A 19,949-nucleotide genomic window follows, 5' to 3' on the forward strand; every position below is an offset into this window, starting at 1 on the left:
TTCCAGCCCACAACATTGCAAGATGAAGAAATATTCTCGGATTGAATGACACAGGATCGTTCCAGCTGGTCCTTCATGAGCCGAGACTGCCCGAGATTGATTTTGCCATCTTTGTTGGGTCGGACTTGTCAGTTCTTCCGAATCAGTGATGAAAGGATGGGTTTGATGAGGTCTGTGTGGGGGAGGGCTTAACCCTTCATCCCCCCCCCCACAACAAATGAGTCTAAGTGCCTGAGGAGCAGGTTACTTAAGCAGGTACTTACCGCTGTAATTGGATTCGATTGCGTGATGGGCAGCAGGAAGATAGTGAGCGAGCGGGCCGCTTGATCGCAACTCATTTTTGTTGTGCATCCGAGATTGGACTTGAATGACTTTTTATTGGACAAATTAGATCATCGAGCCAGCGGAATGAGTGCGGCTTCCTTGTCTTTTTTCACCTTGGGAAGCCATTGCGGCCAAATTAGCCGGCAAATACGTCCAGCGTGTGCCGAGATCAATTCTTCTTGAATTCTTCTTTTCGTGTGGTCATATATATCAATAATCATCCAACCACCCGTCCATCCCTTTTTTCTCTGCCTCTTATTGTGTTTGGAGAAAGCTGGAGCCAATTCCAGCTGACTGAGTTAATGGTTGACTACGGTAGAAAGTTTCCCCAGCAACCAACAAAAACGTAAAATGATGACCTGTGAAAATGCGGCTCGTAACACAGTAGCAGAACGGAACGGAAAAAAACAGTTGCCGCGATGCGTGCTGACAAAATCAAACATTCAAACTAACCGCTAAGCTAAGTGCTCACGATGCGCGTCTGATTGACCAATCAGCAAAATAACGTGAGCAGGCGAGTTGCCGGTTACAGCAAAAATTATCACTGACGACAGGAAAACACGGTTCACAATCATTTATCTCATAACATGTCTTAGAATAAAAAAATATATAAATAAAACACCAGAGATGCTTATTCATAGACAAACGCTATTCTCATTTCCTCGTAATGTTGATATGGTCAGAGAGCTACAGTACAAAGTTGCTACTGTGAAAGTGGCAAAATCCTTTCCCGCGTTGAACCAAACTCGCCAGCCGCAAGCGTCGCGCAACGAATCCTCATAATATCCAAGTTCTCCTTTTTATCATAAGTCTTCCTTGAAAAATAATTTTCTGTCATGTACAGTTCGTTGTCCTCTCACCCGCTTCATGTAATGAAATCCCGCTTGAGTAGCTCTGGACCAATCAGAGGACGGAAAAAATGCTGACGTCCCCCGAGGCCTGCGAGCAGCCTTTTGTTTACGTTCCGTGCATTCAACTTGTAATCTGATTGTACGGGAGCCTGCAATCTTCGGTCCCGAGGCGTCGGGAAGTTTATACACCGATATAGTGGAAGCTGAAAGAAATCTGTTTGGACAAAATAAACGATCAACCGCTGCAAGACACACGCTATGCAATGAAGACGGCGACTGTTGGAAATAAACGTATACAAAAAATGTTTTGCAAATGTATACAAAGTTTTATATTAAGGTCAGTCAGGGCTTTTGAAAAGGTTTAGGCCTTCATAGAAGGCATTGACGGCACGCCAATGGCTGATGACACAATGGACTGCTCTTCGGTCATTCACACGCATTAACACTCAAATCCACATATTCTTTTTTTTTTTTTCTTCTTTTTTTTTTTTTTCCCTAAAGAGCTCAGTATTGTTCATTCGGAAATGTCATCATCATTGCTCTTTATTTTTTTATTTTTTTTATTTTTTTTTATTATTATTTTTTTATTATTATTATTATTTATTTTTTTTGTGTGTGTGTGTGGGTGAGCATGTGTATGTGCGTGCGTGCGTGTGTGCGTGCGTGCGTGTATTTGTTAGCTCACCAAAAAAAAAACTATTAGAAAAAATCTCATACCGTTCACCTAAACCGAACACCGCCGTCAGGAGACCCGAGGAAGGACCAAAGAAAACAAAGGAAGGTGAAATCCAGCACAAATCCACATATTCTGCCGACATGTGATTCTTGTCAAAACTCTCTTTATAGCGTAGCAGTAACTCATTTGCAAGGTTTGCAAAATGGACAATGTAAGGTGAAGATTGTATAGAACGATTTCAAAAGATTTTAAAGACCCCCCCCCCCGCCCCCCCCCCCCCCCCCCCCCCCCCAGGAAAAAGCTCCATTGCTTTCCAGCAGCCACCTCGGCCCCACACAGCCAGCCAGCGCCGCGACAACTGCACAAACAGCAGCCGTATGTGGGCTCTGACCCGGGCAGGTGACCGCTGTGCCGCAAATAGATTGGCTGCGGCCCGTCGCCAGGCACCGGCTCTCTATCACTGAGTGTTTTGGGCATTGAGATAATGGCTGTCATTAATCTACAGCCACACTCAGAGCTGCCTCGCTTGCACACACTGCCTTGCACACACTCGCACACACTCGCACACTGACTGACACTTCACACATCAACGCGCACACACCTAAAGTAGCAGAGCTCAGTCGCGTTCAATCTTTAAATTTATTAGTTTGTTGGGTTATTTTCTCACCTGCAAGCGCGCACCTCCCATCACTTTTTCCGCTCAGGCCAAGTGCTCTATTTTAAAGGAAGTCAAAGTTTACCCTTTAAACATTACCTGAGATACAATGTGCACCATCAGGTGTGCGCGTGTGCGCGTGTCGGGGGAGGGTGTGGCCTTGCAAGTTCTCAATATTTAAAAATTGAACCAGCCATCATTCATTAGCTGATTCTCTTGTCTCCTGAGTCATTTTTCACTCTTTTTTAGATAATGAATGTAATAATTAGGTTCGCCCCGTGTATTTTAATGAACAAATCAGTCTCTGAATTAAATATGGAATTTAGGCTGAATGGGCCAAAAGGGGGTGAGTGGTGGTGGCGGGGGGGTTGTTTGATTGAATTCGGCTGTCCTCGGGCTGTGGCTGTCAGGCTTTAGATCGGAGGACTTGAAATTTATTTATATTTATTTTTTCTTTTATTTATTTTTCTTAAAGAGCTCAGTATTGTTCATTCGGAAATGTCATCATCATTGCTCTTTATTTATTTATTTTTTTTTATTTATTTATTTTTTATTTTTTTTTTATTTTTTTGTGTGTGTGGGTGAGTATGTGTATGTGCGTGCGTGTGTGCGTGCGTGTGTGCGTGCGTGCGTGCGTGTATTTGTTCGCTCACCAAAAACCTATTAGTAGGACTTGAAATTTCAGATGCTGCGATGATGCCCAAAATTCGGAGTCTTGAGCGTCGTCATTGAGGTCATGCGAGGGTAGCAAGATTGGTGAGAACACTCCTAGTGGCCAGCTGCAGGAAAAACATCCACCCCCCCCCCCCCCAACCCCGTCACCCCCATTGTCAAGATGAGCTCTCACATTTTGGGTGGTGTTTTTCTGATTGACAGAGCTAATGATGGTATCAAATATTGACCTTCTCTGAAGCAAGCCTGATGCAGTCCAGTACTGCATTGTGCTCAAATATTAATGAGAGGCTGCAGAAGCAAAGGCGTGACAATTCTCATCGACTCTGCATACGTTCACATGGGCCAAAAATGAGAGAGCGACGCACACACGGAATGTATTTAGCAAAATCAGCAGTCACCTTCTCTTAGAGGGTAAAACGAAATCTTGATCTCAGCGTGTGTGGATCCTGCTGCGATTCCGCAGATCCCCCTCCGCCATTTCCCTTCCACGCTACTGGCAGGAGATCCAATCTGGCCGAGCGTTTAGTCTACGTCTCACAGTGTCATTTACGTCCACGCTGCCCTGCGTTGAGCAAACAAATCTCTGCGGGATTCATTGCCACATCATGAGTAGGCTACTAGAGCCCGGCCAATTTGGGATTTAAAGATTCAATCATAATAATAAATAAATAATAGTAAAAAAAAAATATATATATATATATATATATATATATATATATATATATATATATATATATATTATATATATATATATAATACAAATATGTAATAAAAAATATATAAAATTGAAAAAGCTGATTTCCGATATATTGCAAACTGGATTTTGGAAAGCCCTGTTATAGTTTTTGAGGTCCCATTTCATTGGATAAAAAATTCACAGAAGCAGAAACGATGTGTCTTTTGTTTTTTAACGGAGCTGACCTCCAAAATGGAAGAGATAAGAGAGCGGGAGTATTTCTGAACGGGAGCAGGACGGGACAGGACCTATTTTTGCCAGGAGCCGGGATAGCACAGGATTTTTTTAAATTATTTTATTATGGCCCGAAACTGGGAAGGGATTTTATGGAACCGCGTCAACCTGGAGGCCCGCAGGTAGATTCCGTTCCGTTCCGTTCCGTCTTCAATTCCGCTTATCCGGGGTCGGGTCGCGGGGGGCAGCAGCTTTAGCAGGGAAGCCCAGACTTCCCTCTCCCCAGCCACTTCAGCCAGCTCCTCCGACGGGATCCCAAGGCGTTCCCAGGCCAGCCGTGAGACATAGTCTCTCCAGCGTGTCCTGGGTCGTCCCCGGGGCCTCCCGCCGGTAGGACATGCCCGGAACACCTCCCCAGGGAGGCGCCCACGGGGCATCCGAACCAGATGCCCCAGCCACCTCAACTGGTTCCTCTCAACGTGGAGGAGTAGCGGCTCCACGTTTTCTTATATATCTTTTACAAGAGTATTTGGATTTATGTGCATGACAACGGAGTGATAGTATTTTTATTTTTATTCAAAAGACAAAAAAAAAAACTGCCTTTTTCCAGCTTTTACCAACAGTCAGCTGTGGTGCCTTATTGCATGGTCAAAGAAAACAAGGTGTAATAATCAATAATCATCGCAGGTAGATATTGATTCTAAATGCTTCCTCTTTACTCAGCATATACCTACATGCAAATGAACATAAATATTTAAGAGTGTTAGTTGGTGGTCGCAGCCCTGTTGCATTCTGGCAAGTGATAAATAATGCATGCTGTAGTAAAAGCTTATTGACTGTGAGTGATGAAGACATTCGTTTGTGTACTGAAAGGCAATTATGATTAGTTAAGTGGGGAGCAACATGACTCGTTCCTGCAGCATCCATTTATACAGTAGAGGTATGAGTAATTGCTGAATGGGTCTGAGATGTGTGAGAGAGAGAGAGAGAGAGAGAGAGAGAGAGAGAGAGAGAGAGAGAGAGAGAGAGAGAGAGAGAGAGAGAGAGAGAGAGAGAGAGAGAGAGAGAGAGAGAGAGAAGAAGAAAAAGACACTCTACTGTGCCACTAATTCCTCCTAGCCCAAAAATAATGAGGCGTCGCACTGAATGAAACCTTGTCAACTAAATCAAATCATATTTGAATTTACATCTCGGTATCTATGCTCTCCATTGATTGGCTGGAACAAACTGTGTGCCTGTAGAAAAGGATTTTATGTATATTCAACCCCCCCCCCTTTTTTGATACTACTTGTTATTTATAGAGTACGAATTTAAGGCCAACAAAAGGGTCGCGGCATGCAGCGATTCGTTTCCACCAGACTTCGTTCTAATGCGCTCCCATAATTCTTTGCGAGAGCGAGTTTGTCAGGAAGCGCATCCTGCTTAGCAAACAGCGCAAGAAGCCGCGCGGTCGAGACCAAGACGCGCATCTCGCGGTCCCCAGGAGTACGTGCCCCTGCTGATGCAACAAAATGAGGGAAGTGGCTCAGGGAGAACGGGCGGGCGGAAAGGGGGGGGGGGGGGGATAAGCCCCCCTGGGTCTTTCTAATTATCTGTAAGGATCAGCAGTGCTCAAGGATGCGTAAGGGGAGGGATTTGACTGCCAGATCCTCTGGGGGTGCGAATGCCTGATTGGATCGGTCACCTCTCTCCCTGCGCAGCCATTAGCGACGGTGCCGGCAGCCGAGGCTCATTAGACACGGGCCCATGCGCGCATGCAGATGAATGGCGGCGGAGGAATTCTTAGACGTTCTCCTGCTATTATCTTCTGTTTTCGAAATCTGCTCACGGTGAGCTTTGTGTCGTGGGCAAAATTGTCGGATGGCTTCTTTGTGGCTTAACTGCTTCGGTTGAGCTCGAAGCGAATGAGAGCGGATACTTGCCAAAAATGCTTATTGACAAGCGGGGAAGGAATCACGCTTCAAATCGGAGGCAGCTATTTGTGAAGGATGTGCAAGCATAAATACATTTTTTAAATACCTGTAACAGTTGCAAAATAGTGATCCCAAGTTTTTAAACGTGACTTGTTTGGAGTACTTGTGCCTGCTCAAGAGAAACGTGTTTCCGCTGAATTGTACGAGTGATTAATCTCATTATTTGAAAATTATACCAATTTAAATTAAGGGTGACAGGCAATTAAAATTCTTAATCATAATTAATCACATGGCTTCGAGTTAACTCATGATTAATCGCAAATGTTATATCTGTTCTAAATGTACAATGAAATGAGTTTTTCTTAAGTTTTTATACTCGTGTTAACATAAAAGTGGAATAGAAATATGGCTGCATCTTGTAGTCATTGATACAGTAATTTCATAATAATTCATAATATTGAGTTAAAATTAGAGCTGTCAAACAATGATTTTTTTAAATCAGATTAATCACATTTTAGAATTTTGATTAATCACTTAATAAAAAAAGTTTTTTTTTATCAAAAATGTTTTTGCCCGTCAAATTTGAAGAGCACCTATTATGTGTTAATTCTTTAGACATTTAATGTCCTTCCACATTTTTTCATCCACTGCACATTCTCATCCATATTTCTAATCAATGAATGACTTGCATAATTTAAAATGGGAAAAAATGACCCCAATATTTGATATTAACAAATATTCTAAATGTCATACGCAAACATTTATTAAATGCGTGACTTGAATGCATGTCATTATGTTTATTGCTCAAACACAACCTGTGCTACCTTAAACGTAGCCATCCGCTGTCCACGCTAAAGGATAATCAATGGTCAAAATTAATAGTGCAATTAATCTGCGCTAATTCATGATTAATGAGGTACATTTTGTGATTAATTAATCACTTTACGCTTTAACTTTGACAGCACTAGTTAAAATTAAAAAGATGTACTGTACTGTAAAAAAACAAGTGTGATATTAATATGTTAAGGTCATTTTTCTGCCACTAGATGGCATAATTGCATTTGTAAGACGTTGGCGACAGCTCAGTGCATTTTTCTTTCCATATTAAGAGCTATCTCATCTTTACCATGAAGTAACTTGTGAAATTCTGCACATTTTTCAAATTGTAAAATACAACTTGACCCAGTCTCCACAAATATATGCATTATTATTACTTTTCTTACTGCTAAATTTTGACGTGGACGTGTCTGCTGCGTTGCGACTGGAAGTCTTCGCAGTACCGGCTTTCCATGTAAGGGGCGGTCTTTAATCAAGTATTAAAAAAAATAACATTGTTAAAGGAACTTGAAATTAATTCAAAATGAACGCACTAATTGTATTCATTTATTTATTTATTTATAATTTACGTCAAAAACAGGATGTATTCACCTCCTACTGCGTATGATTTTTTTTTTTTTTTTTTTTTTTTTTTTGTAATGATTTACCTTTGTTACATTCCGTCCCCCCTTTCAGTCCTGGGCTTTTACAATCATCATGACTCCCCCCACCCGCCCCTGGTGCCAGTCGCGCGCAGGCAGACGTAATCGACAAAACGGTAACATAAGTACTTTTTCCTCATCTTGTCTCACAGTGAAAATTAGCCAAGGTGATTAAGAATTATAAGCGCTCAGTATCACAGCAAGCGGCAGACAAATTACAGGCATTACTGAGAAGGTTGAACGCGGCAACCTGATGGCGCTTGGCTGATTGCGATGAAGAGCGTGCGCTCCTCTCGCTTTGGAGCCGAGAGGCCGCTGAGCTGTCTTGTGAAAAGCCGTCATTTCCTGTCCTCTGACGGGTCCGACGGGAGTTCTCTTCATTAATGCTTAGATACGATGCCTCTGATCGACCAGCAAGGGCGATTACAGTTAAGTCAGCGAGCGCTTTTGGGCAATGACCAACTTTATGAAACGTTGCCTTTTATACACCATCACAGTGGATTAGAAAAAATGATTAAATAAATGAGTGTCACAGTTGTAAATATATCATCATATTTAATACTGGGATAAAAAGTGAAGTCTGGAATCTATCAAGTATTGAAAAAAAACCATATATATATATAAAAATTTATTTGTCATTTATATATATATATATATATATATATATATATATAAATGACAAATAAATTTTTTGATTTTATGTTTTTTGGATTTGTTGGGGTCTGGATGTTTCTTGGGCTGGGGAGGAGTTCTGGTGGGGGGTGTCTGGTCGGTGCTGGATTTCACCTTCCTTGGTTTTCTTTGGTCCCCTCGGGTCTCCTGGTGTTCGGTTTAGGTGAACGGTATGAGATTTTTCCTAATAGGTTTTCTGGTGAGCTAACAAATACGCGCACGCACGCACGCACGCACGCACGCACATACACATACTCACCCACACACACACACACACACAAAAAAATATATATATATAAAAAAATAAAAATAAAAAATAAATAATAATAAAAGAGCAATGATGATGACATTTCCGAATGAACAATACTGAGCTCTTAGAAGAAAGAAAAAAAAAGAAAAAAAAAAGAAGAAGAAAAAAAAAATAATAATAATAAAAAAATAAATGACAAATAAAATAGATTCAATGATCCATTATGTGAACTCTCTATCCTCAAGAGGGTCGTGGAATTAATGAACATATTAAACGTAACAAACGTAACGTAAGACGGCAAGTTGGGAAGAGAAATTGTTTGGAAGGTCAATCCAATGTTCATGCTTTTTTTTCCCTGTGAGTTCTTTCTTGAAATTCTGTCTTTCTCATCTTCCTAAATCAAAGGGCCAGGCACTCGGAACTTTCTTTGGGCCCCATGGTGGATTATTGAGCAGTCACGCTCAATAACTAAGCATGAAAAGATTTCTTTAAAAGCTTCTGATGAATGTTCTGGTTGACGCGAGCGCAACAAGAAAATGCTTAAAAGGTTTCTCGGCGCATGGGATTTTTTTTCTGTGGCTCAGTCACACAAAAAGAAGGATAATAATAATAGTAATACATTTAATGTCATACTCTTTGCAAGTGCTACAGGTGCGGGTTAAAACAAATTACAGCGAATAAAACGGTTAATAACCATAAAATGTAGCAACAACAACAAAAATTTGGCCTTGAGGCCTTTTAATGTATGATGAACGTTTTCAACTGCATGAAAACTGAATGGAGATGAAAAATGGGATGAAATTGAGGCGGGAAAAAAAATGATTGTACCAAAAATAGGGCATACAAAATAGTTCTACTGTAATTCTAAAGTGGTCAATGAAATGTAAAGGTAAATTGTTACGAAACCCCAAATTAAAGCGGCGTTTTTTTACGCTTGTTGATTACGGCGTGATATTCCAAATACATTGTCATGCTGTATGTTCAACTTGTAACTGTCAATTTATTAGCGTTAATAATAAATTATATTTGGCATTTTATGGCATTACGTCTACCAAAACACGACTGACATTGGCTCATGTAAATTTGCGGCATTTCCATCCATGCTGTGACAATTAGGAAGGATTTTTGGTGCCCACGTAGTGGTTAGAGTTTAGATTATTTATTATTTATTTGGTTCTTGGCTGAGATTTGATATGCTAAATAATGCAAATACTCCACACGCAAACCTCACAGCCTGCACTGTCAATAAAGACTTTAAACACAAATACTTATATTAGCTTGACAGGTGTTTGTTTGTTTTTTTGTTTTTTTTGCCAGCACTCTGACTCAAGGTCGGCTGACTGAAAAGCCAACAGGCGAAAACCTTCACTGCAGAACCACACGTTCATTAACCATCCGTCATTTTGGAGCTCAGGGAAATAATACCAGACAGGACAGCACATTTTCAAAACGTACCCCCCCCCTTCCCCCTCCCCTTCCCCCTCCCCCCCCCCCCCTAACATCTTCTAAAAATTGCTCTCAAGTGCTTTTCAAATCTCATATTTGTCCATTTTTCACGAGCGTATTTTTGCTATCCAATTAGCATTTTACTTGTGAAATGTGACGCCTTCCGCTCTACTGCACACCAAGCGCGAGCGCTCGCGACATGACAGACGACCACCCGGGCCACCTGGGCGGTCCCATTGTGCGCGCGGCTTATCGCACTGGTCCCAGTCCTCCACGCGCAGACAGCCTCATATTGCTCACATTGTTTGAGTTTGCAAAAAAGTGGGAGGGGGTTGAAAGGGAGACGGATGGGCCAAAAACGAGAGTCTCGTCTCCCGGTTTGCAACGCGCCGTCCTGCCGTTCGTGGATACCGCGTCGGCGTAGCCATGCGTAGCCATGCATCATCAAAAGGCGCTTGCGTTATTAGCTTCATGTTGCCTGGAAAGAGTGATAAAAGAAAAGAAATGCGGCTCCTTTCGTTCTTCAGCGGCGGACGCTCTTTGGAATAACAATGTGGCTTCTTCTCACAGTCCAACAACACGCTTGGACTCGGTTTTGTTGAAAAAGTCAAACCACTTCAAAGTCCAATTGAAGCTTCTGACTTGACCATGTTTTTATCTCGCTCCGCCGCTCTTCCACTTTTGTTCCCAGCCACGCTTTTATCGAGTCGCCCCCCGACCCCCACGCCAATAAGCCCAAAACTCAACTTTGCCATTTTTTTCTTGGTGGTGCCGGTTGGGTTGCTCGCCACTCATGACCTTGCGTGGTCGCCGCTTTATAGAAAGAGAAACCAACCAAGATGTAAAGAATAACCTGATTTCAGACCTGCACGCTGCTCGCCAGTAGGTCAGTGGAATAAACGGCTTCCCTTCTACCGCCATGAAATAAGCCTTTCAGAAGAGCTCAGCAGGTCGCAGACATCTTCGGATTTTCCTTCTGATACGGTCCGTCTGTCATACCTTTTTACATCAGGGGTGTCCAAACATCGTCGATTGAGAACCGCATGCAAGGACGTCTCAAATCCACCAAGCAAGCGATTCCATTTTGTTTATTTTCACATTAATTGGATGAACTGCTACATAACGCTGAGTAGTTCAGGCTTCCTCAAGATTTTGGGGTGTCCAACGGCCCCCGTATCCCACTCGGCGAGATCCATTCTTACGCTGAACATAAGCCAAATCTTTGCATTCGGAAACCAAAATGAGAGCAAACTGTAGTAAGATGACTGTTTTTTTTTAAACTGTTGCTTGTTGATCTGTAATCTAAAAAAAAAATTATAAACAGACCTTGATACAAATGATGAAGTGGAAGAAACTATTTTTTTTAAAGCTGAATTATCTTCATAAAAATAAAATAAATTGTTTCTATTCACCAGTGTTTTGAGGAGAAATTGTGTTGGTTTAGTCTTAAATGAAAATAATTTGTGCTTTTGTATTTTAGCAAAGCGCTAAAATATATAAACATAAACCCATTATTTTTTTTCAATACCCTCCCTTCTCACGCTAACGATCTCCCACTGAAAAATGGATTACGGGCTGCAAGTGGCCCCCCGGGCCATAGCTTGGACACCCCTACTTTACATGCTTCATTTTAACTGTGCAGTGAAACATTTTTAGCACAAGGTTGGGGTGGAACGGTTCACAAATTCCACGGTTCGGTCCGCTTTTTCAGTTTTTGTGCTCACGGTTTTCGGTTCAGTTTTAGTCAAAGGAATTATGTCTTGGAATCAAAAGTCAAAATGTATAATATTTACAGATAATGGATGGATGGCGGAAATGGCGGATGGGGGGGAAAGAGTTGTGTGAAAGGACCGAACGGAAACTATTTAACCGATCGGCTAAGGTAGTTTACTTGTAAGGAGTGTCAAAGATATGTTGACAAGATCTGGAATGATCCATTCTGCCGTTTAGAGGTTATAACAGTGTGAGTTGCCCCCCCCCCCCCTTCCTCCCCCCCTTCTATTGGGACGCGGCTGTTTACCGCCCAGAGTGTCTGAAAGTTAATTGGCTCTTTGAGCTGCTGTACGTTGCGCTGTCGGTGCGATGGCCTCCCCTCATTGCCCCGTCGCGTTCGGTCCGAGTGTATTAATGCACCGCGTGGCCCATTGATTCCTAATTCCTCACAACGTCGGCATCGGGGATAAATATCGCTCGGCGCGGTCGTCTTCCGGCTTATTGTAATCAACATGGCTATTGATCGGCTGCCTGAGCTCCGTTTGCCTAATTTATTTTCAATCCACTTTCAGTAACGGGGGCCGAGGAAAAAAAGGCTCCATAATTGTGAGCCTCCGAATCGGAAACGGCGGACAAGCGAGCTGCGAGTGATGAAATATCTTTCTTTGGGAGTCGAGGTGGTCCCTGTCAGTGTGTCTGTCTCGGCAAGGCCGGCGGGATGATGGATGAGGGTTCATCTCCCCCGGCCGGCGATCGATTTTACCCTCGCATTTGTCTGGGGAGGAGTCAGCGTGAGCCGGCTCGCCGCGTCGGGCATCTCAACACAATACGGCTTGACATTCCCGTCTCTTCCCCCGCCAGTGAGGAGTCTCCTGCGCCAGCGGAGGCGTGTTTATTGTCTGAAGAGCACAATGACTGTCTCCCACCTCGCTCCCTTGCCAAGGTGTTTTTATTGATCCACCCGCAAAGTGGCGTCAACTTGTTTAACATCTTGGCTCAAACACTTCAATTGGCCCAGTTGGCCTCGCCTGGCTGCACTCTCCGATTCCTTCAGCCGTGAACGCATGTCAAGCATGCGTGTATTTATTTACCCGCCGCAATGCGTGCGGTTGTTGGCGCTGCAAACGACTCTTTGTGTGTCCCGCCCTCGTGCAAGCCATTGAGCGACAAATGGAGGCTGCAAATCTATGTTTTGCTTCTGTCCGCCCTGCGTTTGTTGTTTCTGCTTGAAACAAGGTTTGCATCGTCCATGTGAAGCCATTTAGTGTCACTAGCGAATATTTTTAGGATAGGATTCATTTTAATTTTGTATTCAAAAAGCATTTTTACCCAATTACTGTTTATTAACCAGTGTTTGGTGTTTACTTCTTACTCGTATAGTGATTGAATAAAAAGATAAAGGTAAAAACAGGTGTTTGCAAATGTCTTATTTTGAACACAGAAGGTATCAGTCTTCTTTAATGAAAGACTACAGAAATCAGTCAACAATTACTGTTGATATGCTATAAATCAGAGTATTTGGACAATTTTTCATTTAAAAATGGCTCCAAACGATTATTAAAATAGTTGCCGATTAATTTAATAATTGATTGCTTGTCGATTCATTTTGACAACTCTAATCCCATTGGAAAGACGCTGGTTGCTGATTCATCGTGTAAACTCCTGCTTTGAGGTTTTGCAAAGTCACACCTTTTGAATAGATTAAATCTAAGCAGATAAGGTAGTGGTTTCTTAATCTGGGCTTGATCGAACCCTTGGTGTTTGTTGAGTCAGTCTCAGTTGTTTTGTGAAGGTGAAGACACACACCCGACTGGCTGCAGGTGATCGCGCTACATTGCTCGGACTCATGTACTGCAGAGAATTTGGTGCGCTCAGTAGTCAACTTGTGACTGTTGTGATGGTACATCGTGGTATTTCTTCATTACTGTCATCCCTTCGACCTAACTGTGTCGGGAAAAAACAAAAAAAGCGGTCAGACAAATATGTATAATAGGATTCCACATGTATAACGGGGACTTATGGTGTTCCACAGGGTTCAATTCTAGGGCCTTTGCCATTTCCATTGTATCTGCTCACCCCTGGGTTCCATCTTGAGAAAAAGGTGGTTGTTTTCAATTGCTCTATAAATATGGCGGTCAACATCCTGAATGCATGATTTGCAATGCCAAATGAATCAATTCTACTCCAGCACAGGCGAGCAGAACGAAAAGAATATTCCCGTAAGCTGCATGGAAATGAGGAATACAAGAACACAACACTTTGAGTTCAAGGTGAAGAGAGCCAGATTCCATGAAAATGCTACCCTCCTCTCACCAGTGAACGCTAAACCTATGTACTGAATACATTTAAAAAATATATATATATATATTTTTTTTTCAATAAAGAAGGGTTTAATGCGCATAGGAAACGGGTGGGGTTCATTGCCACCAATATTGTTAAGAACCACTGACATAAGGAAGAGTTGTTACCATGATTGATATACCATGAAATCATTGATTTTGCTTCTTCTTTGCCCTCAGGGAATGATGTACCTGGAAGAAAGGCGACTGGTCCACCGGGACTTGGCTGCCCGCAACGTCCTGGTCAAGTCACCCAATCACATCAAGATCACCGACTTTGGCCTCGCGCGGCTGCTGGACGCTGACGAGAAGGAGTACAACGCCGACGGGGGCAAGGTCAGTGTAAGTCCCTTGTGCTTACCCTCATCCACACGTTTGCACACACAGCTCACATTCCAATGTTTGACGAAGGAGAAAGATATATCGCCGAAAGAATCTTACGGGAAGGAGCGCAATACGTATCCACCTTTGACATTTGGGTTTTGCTGGTTTGTATGCAATTCGAATTTTGGCTACACGAGCCCAGAGTTTTTATATTTTCTTCCTAATATGTTCCAAAAGTGTTGATCCAGACAATGAGCTTGTTAAACGATCAAATGTCCACTTTTTTTATTTTATTTTTTATTTTTTTTTAGAGCTCAGTATTGTTCATTCGGAAATGTCATCATCATTGCTCTTTTATTTTTATTTTTATTTATTTTATTTTTTTTATTTTATTTTTATTTTTTTGTGTGTGTGTGTGGGTGAGTATGTGTATGTGCGTGCGTGCGTGCGTGCGTGCGTGCGTGCGTGCGTGCGTGCGTGCGTGCGTGTATTTGTTAGCTCACCAGAAAACCTATTAGAAAAAATCTCATACCGTTCACCTAAACGGTGATGTCCACTACTTAATCAGATGATAGTTACAAAGCTATCATGTCAAAGCAACTTTCATCCAGGTCCAGAATGGTAAAAAAAAATAAGAATTTTTAAGTATTTAAAATTTATTATTATTATGTTTGAATTTCTATCATTTAAAGTCTCTGTCAGTTCCCTTATAATGTAGTTGTAATTTAATGTAATGTTACTTTTGTAACCCGAACCCTGTAATTGCAGGTTTGTTGTCTTTATCAGAAGGGGCTCGTTGTGTCCTCACAACCTGCTGTTAAAAAAAGGGGCCATCTGTTGACAAAAAAACGTTGACAATTGCCGGTTCGGGCTGGAGCCCATTCGCTCGCCACACTTGAGTAATATTGAGCAAAAGCGCCACTGCCTGAAAGCGCTGCCAATACGTCAATAGCTGACAAACGGCCGCTCTAAGTAACGGGTGGCTGACGCTGAAGCAGAGGAGATCAACCGCCATTCAGGTGTAAATCATCATACATTTATTTATTTATTTATTTCTCACCTTCAAAATTCTTTCCCTCCTCAGATGCCTGTTAAGTGGATGGCGCTCGAGTGCATCCACTACAGGAAGTTCACTCATCAGAGCGATGTGTGGAGTTATGGTGAGTGCAAGGAGACCAAATGGATTATTCATCCGTGAACATGTCAATCATCCGAGGGTGAAATAACCCTCAAATCCTGTTTGTTGGCTTTTCATTGTTTGTATTTGTCATATTGATGAGCCTTTTTTTTTTTTTTTTTTTTTTTTTTGCCCCTGCATCCTTCAGGAGTGACCATCTGGGAGCTAATGACGTTTGGAGGCAAACCATATGACGGCATATCAACCAGGGAGATCCCGGACATCCTCGAGAAAGGAGAGCGACTGCCCCAGCCGCCCATTTGCACCATAGATGTCTACATGGTCATGGTCAAATGTAAGGAAACAACATATGCATCGTTTAAAAATGTGCTGCATACTCAAAGTTCACACTCTAAAAGAAGTTGGGTCAAAAGTAACCCAATTACGGATCAAAAATGGAGAAATCCACTTTTTGGGTTGTTGTAAACAAAATGACCCCCTTTTTTTTTTTTTTTTTTTACCCAAGTCAAGGATCTGACCAAATATTTCGGAGTTGTTTTATGCTGAAAGATCCATTTCTTGACTCAAAGTTGGGGCAAATCGACCCAAGGAGAGGAGGGGTCTATTTTTTGACCCAACTGTTTTTAGAGTGTAAATTACGATCACGGCGCCCATGAGCAAGATATCAAGGCGTAGGTGATCTTCGAGGCATGTTGTAATTACATTTTGGCGAGAAAAACATAACTTCTTGAAACGGTTTAGCTTTTACACTGAGAACCAACCGGGGCATTCTCGAGCTTTGAGCCTTTTTTGGTTCTCTTTTTCAATTTTCCTTGAGTGTGTGCGTGTGTGTGTGTGATGCATATGTGTGAAAATTGAATGGAGGTGAAGTTGCTGTGTAAGTAGAAAGACATGAGAAAAGTCGGATGATGCAATCCAAGTGATCAGATGCAAGGCTGTCCGCACCACGCAAGCTCATTTCGTTTTCCATTTGGACTACAAAACTCCAACACTTCCTTCCTCCAAAGCTTCTTTTGGCTCGCAGTCCCCCTACGGCTTAATTGAGAACATGGGCGATGGTGTCCACGGCTTCAGAGGGATCCGCCAGCCCAGATTTCCAAAAAGCCAGTCCAAGACGTGGGCCCTGCCAGCCATTAACAGCTTGGCCGTCCCTCACCTCACACGAGACCGGTGGACGCCGAACTCAAAATGGGGGATGTGACTTTTCTCTTGGCAGCAATTTACCTGACATGAACTTTTCTCTCCATGACTCTCATATTTGAAATACCAACAGAAAAATGATATGACTCTCAGAGCATGACATCAAAACATATTCCCGAGGTGGAAATGTTAATTCAATTGAAATGTCATGCGAGCTCATATTTATTCGCCAAATGCAAAAGCAGCATCAGTGGCTTATGACGGCTCAGAAGCAACGTTGCCCTGCAGCCTTTTAGCCTTACAGCAATGCCAATGGACTCGTACTTTCTCCCCGCCTGCCTGTGGAGAATAAAAAAGTCATCATCTTCTGCATGCATATCTGGGCCCCCTTTTTTTTTTTGTAAGGTCAAAGAGATTCACTTGATGTCAAACAGAACTGGTCTGTAAATCCACAGGATTTCTATAAGGTGGATCCGTTACATCTGACCTCATTCTGATTAATAGAGTTGAAATCAAACAGCAGGGTTGATCTGCAGCCGCTCCCCGAATCACCATCGCAATTGATGTAACTAAGATACAAGCGGCAAAGTCAGCAACTGCGAGTGCGTTTCCTGCCTAATGAGAACGGACGCGCCACCTGGCCTTTCACTTCACCTTCAGGGGTTTGCTTTGTGTAAGCCAGCTGTGGCCCCATGGAGGGGGAAAGTGGGCCAAACGCCCGCCCCCACCCCGCCAAACCTGCTTCTCTTACCTCATTTACCACTTTGAGTTGCCCTTGAGCGAGGCCCGCAATCGGGCAAGCTGGCATTTCCGGCAAAGACCAGATGGGGCTGCCACCAGCCCTAATGTGCTGTCGGAAGATGATCGGGATAACAGACAATATCAGCCCATCCATCCATCCATCCATTTTCTGTACCGCTTGTCCTCACAAGGGTCGCGGGGGTGCTGGAGCCTATCCCAGCTGGCTTCGGGCAGTAGGCGGGGTTACACCCTGAACTGGTTGCCAGCCAATCGCAGGGCACACAGAGACAAACAACCATACTCACAATCACACCTATGGACAATTTGGAGTGTCCAATTCACCTGCCATGCATGTTTTTGGAATGTGGGAGGAAACCGGAGTACCCGGAGAAAAGCCACGCAGGCACGGGGAGAACATGCAAACTCCACCCAGGAAGGCCGAAGCCCGGACTTGATCTCACAACCTTTGCACTGGGAGGCGGTCGTGCTAACCACTCAGCCACCGTGCCGCCCAATATCAGCCCAATCGTCTTCATTCTGCTTCCATATTTGTCCTTTCCAGGCTGGATGATTGATGCCGACAGTCGGCCCAAATTTAAGGAGCTGGCTGCTGAGTTCTGCAGGATGGCCCGGGACCCGCAACGATACCTGGTCATTCAAGTAAGTTTACATGAACAGAACAGAACTGTATTTAATAATTGACGCTAATTAAATCCGCATGGCACCTCTTTCTTGAAAACTGGGAAATCTTCAGGGAGATGATCGGATGAAGCTGCCCAGCCCCAACGATAGCAAGTTCTTCCAGAGCCTCCTGGATGAGGAGGATCTCGATGACTTGATGGATGCCGACGAGTACCTGGTGCCTCGCGATTTTGATGCGGCTCATCCATCACACCCAGCGAGACCTCGTGTTGACTCCAACAGGGTAAGCGCAGCCCTTAAACATAAAAAGCCTGCTTTACAGTCTTTCTATTCTTAAACTAAAATAGTTGACACTGTCCACTCCTTAAACGTATAAACCCTACTTTAACCCTTTCTTGTCTTTGACCACATGGTGGCGCAATCTTCATTTACAATTCAGGGGAACGATCCGAACATCAAAATGTTTCAATTTGCATAGCAGACTAATAATAATCAGAATCAGCATCAGCCAGAATCCATTTTGGCCAGCTTCATTGAGACGTTCCTTTTTTTTTTCCTTCTTTTTTTCTCTTTTTTTTTTTTTTTTTTTAAGAGCTCAGTATTGTTCATTCGGAAATGTCATCATCATTGCTCTTTTATTATTATTATTTTTTATTTTATTTTTTTATATATATATATATATATTTTTTTTTTTTTGTGTGTGTGTGTGGGTGAGTATGTGTATGTGCGTGCATGCGTGCGTGCGTGCGTGCGTGCGTGCGTGTATTTGTTAGCTCACCAGAAAACCTATTAGAAAAAATCTCATACCGTTCACCTAAACCGAACACCAGGAGACCCGAGGAAGGACCAAAGAAAACCAAGGAAGGTGAAATCCAGCACGACGTTCCTTTATGCTCCAAACATCACGAAATCTTTGCTTACATGGACCCAAACTCATCTGAACGGAAAGGAACGTTCATTCGCTCTTTGTTGGGCTGCCCATCGTGTACTTTTTTTTTATCTAGTAAGTTCTGGCCTCCAATTTATGTGGATATGTCATGTTTTGTTTGAAAATGTTGCTTCACGTTTGTTAACGTTACAATCCAATATCAAATGTGAGCTGATAAGTGAGTCTGAAACAAGTCTTCAAAAATACAAAGCCGAGACCGTTAACAGGAGGAGGAAAAGAATGTGATGTGAACCCTGGAATCTTTCCTCCCTTGTTGTTGTGTTGTTTGTAGCTGCACTTCCTGCAATTACTGCTGTAGCACGTGCAGTCGTCGTGAGAGCGCAGAGGAGTGGGCCAAGGTTCGATAGCCTGCAGCAAGCTAACACAGCTCCACAGCAAACCCTATGCTCTGCATGTCATGTTTTGTTTTCTTGTGGGCTTTTTCGCTTCTTTTTCTCAGCTCAGGTGTGTGAATCGTTGCACTGCCTGGCTGCCCCTCGCGGTTCCCTCAGGCCGATGACGACACCCACAGAACTTTTCGCTCAATTTTACTTTCAACTGCCAGCTGCGCAGGTTAAAAGTCGTACTCAGTTCTATCTGCATTCTTTTGAACGGTTTGTCATAATGCCCTTCATTAAATGGTCAACTTTTTGGGATATTTGATTTTGATATGCATTTGGAGCTGCCCAAGAACTTGAACACGATGATTTAAGTAAATTCTAATGTAGTTGATGTACATGTGGTATGTTCCCTCGGCACGCTGCATCCAATAGCACACAAGGACGATGAAACGTCGGGCATGATATCTACGTTCGGTTTTTTTTTTTTAAGTTGAAAATTGCTTACCTTTACCAGAATCCCACGTCGCACTGTAGTCAAAGGTACAAATAATCCTGGTGAGTTGATGTAAATCCTTGCTGTGGACACGTTCCCATAACTCTTCTTCTTCTTTTTCTTCTTCTTCTTCTAAGAGAGCAGGAGATTTGGATAGGTTTTGTGACATGTGGACTGTTAACGGGGCACTGTGCGACGTGAATGAGGAGGCGCTATGTTTTAGTGATGTTTTGATGTAAAAGCTTTTTTATTTTTTTATCTATTTATTGAATTGCTCTTGCCGAGCTGTATGTTAGGAAA

General features: G+C 42.8%; 1 protein-coding gene across 4 annotated transcripts in view; it reads left to right on the forward strand.

Moving 5' to 3' along the window:
• The window catches only part of LOC147180124 (receptor tyrosine-protein kinase erbB-4-like), a 327,725-nt gene that overhangs the window by 300,515 nt on the left and 7,261 nt on the right, over positions 1–19,949 (forward strand). For 3 of the 4 annotated variants that reach the window (XM_086068131.1, XM_086068132.1, XM_086068134.1), the window contains exons 21-25: positions 14,083–14,244; positions 15,311–15,386; positions 15,552–15,698; positions 17,808–17,905; positions 18,000–18,170. In XM_086068131.1, coding sequence (XP_085924257.1) covers positions 14,083–14,244; positions 15,311–15,386; positions 15,552–15,698; positions 17,808–17,905; positions 18,000–18,170 — 654 coding nt within the window. The remainder of the gene's footprint in view (positions 1–14,082; positions 14,245–15,310; positions 15,387–15,551; positions 15,699–17,807; positions 17,906–17,999; positions 18,171–19,949) is intronic. The other variant, XM_086068133.1, reaches the window with a different exon arrangement.

The sequence above is a fragment of the Leptonotus elevatus genome, chromosome 2, assembly GCF_054856555.1.
Source record: "Leptonotus elevatus isolate MCC_2025b chromosome 2, RoL_Lele_1.0, whole genome shotgun sequence".
Lineage (NCBI taxonomy): Eukaryota > Metazoa > Chordata > Actinopteri > Syngnathiformes > Syngnathidae > Leptonotus > Leptonotus elevatus.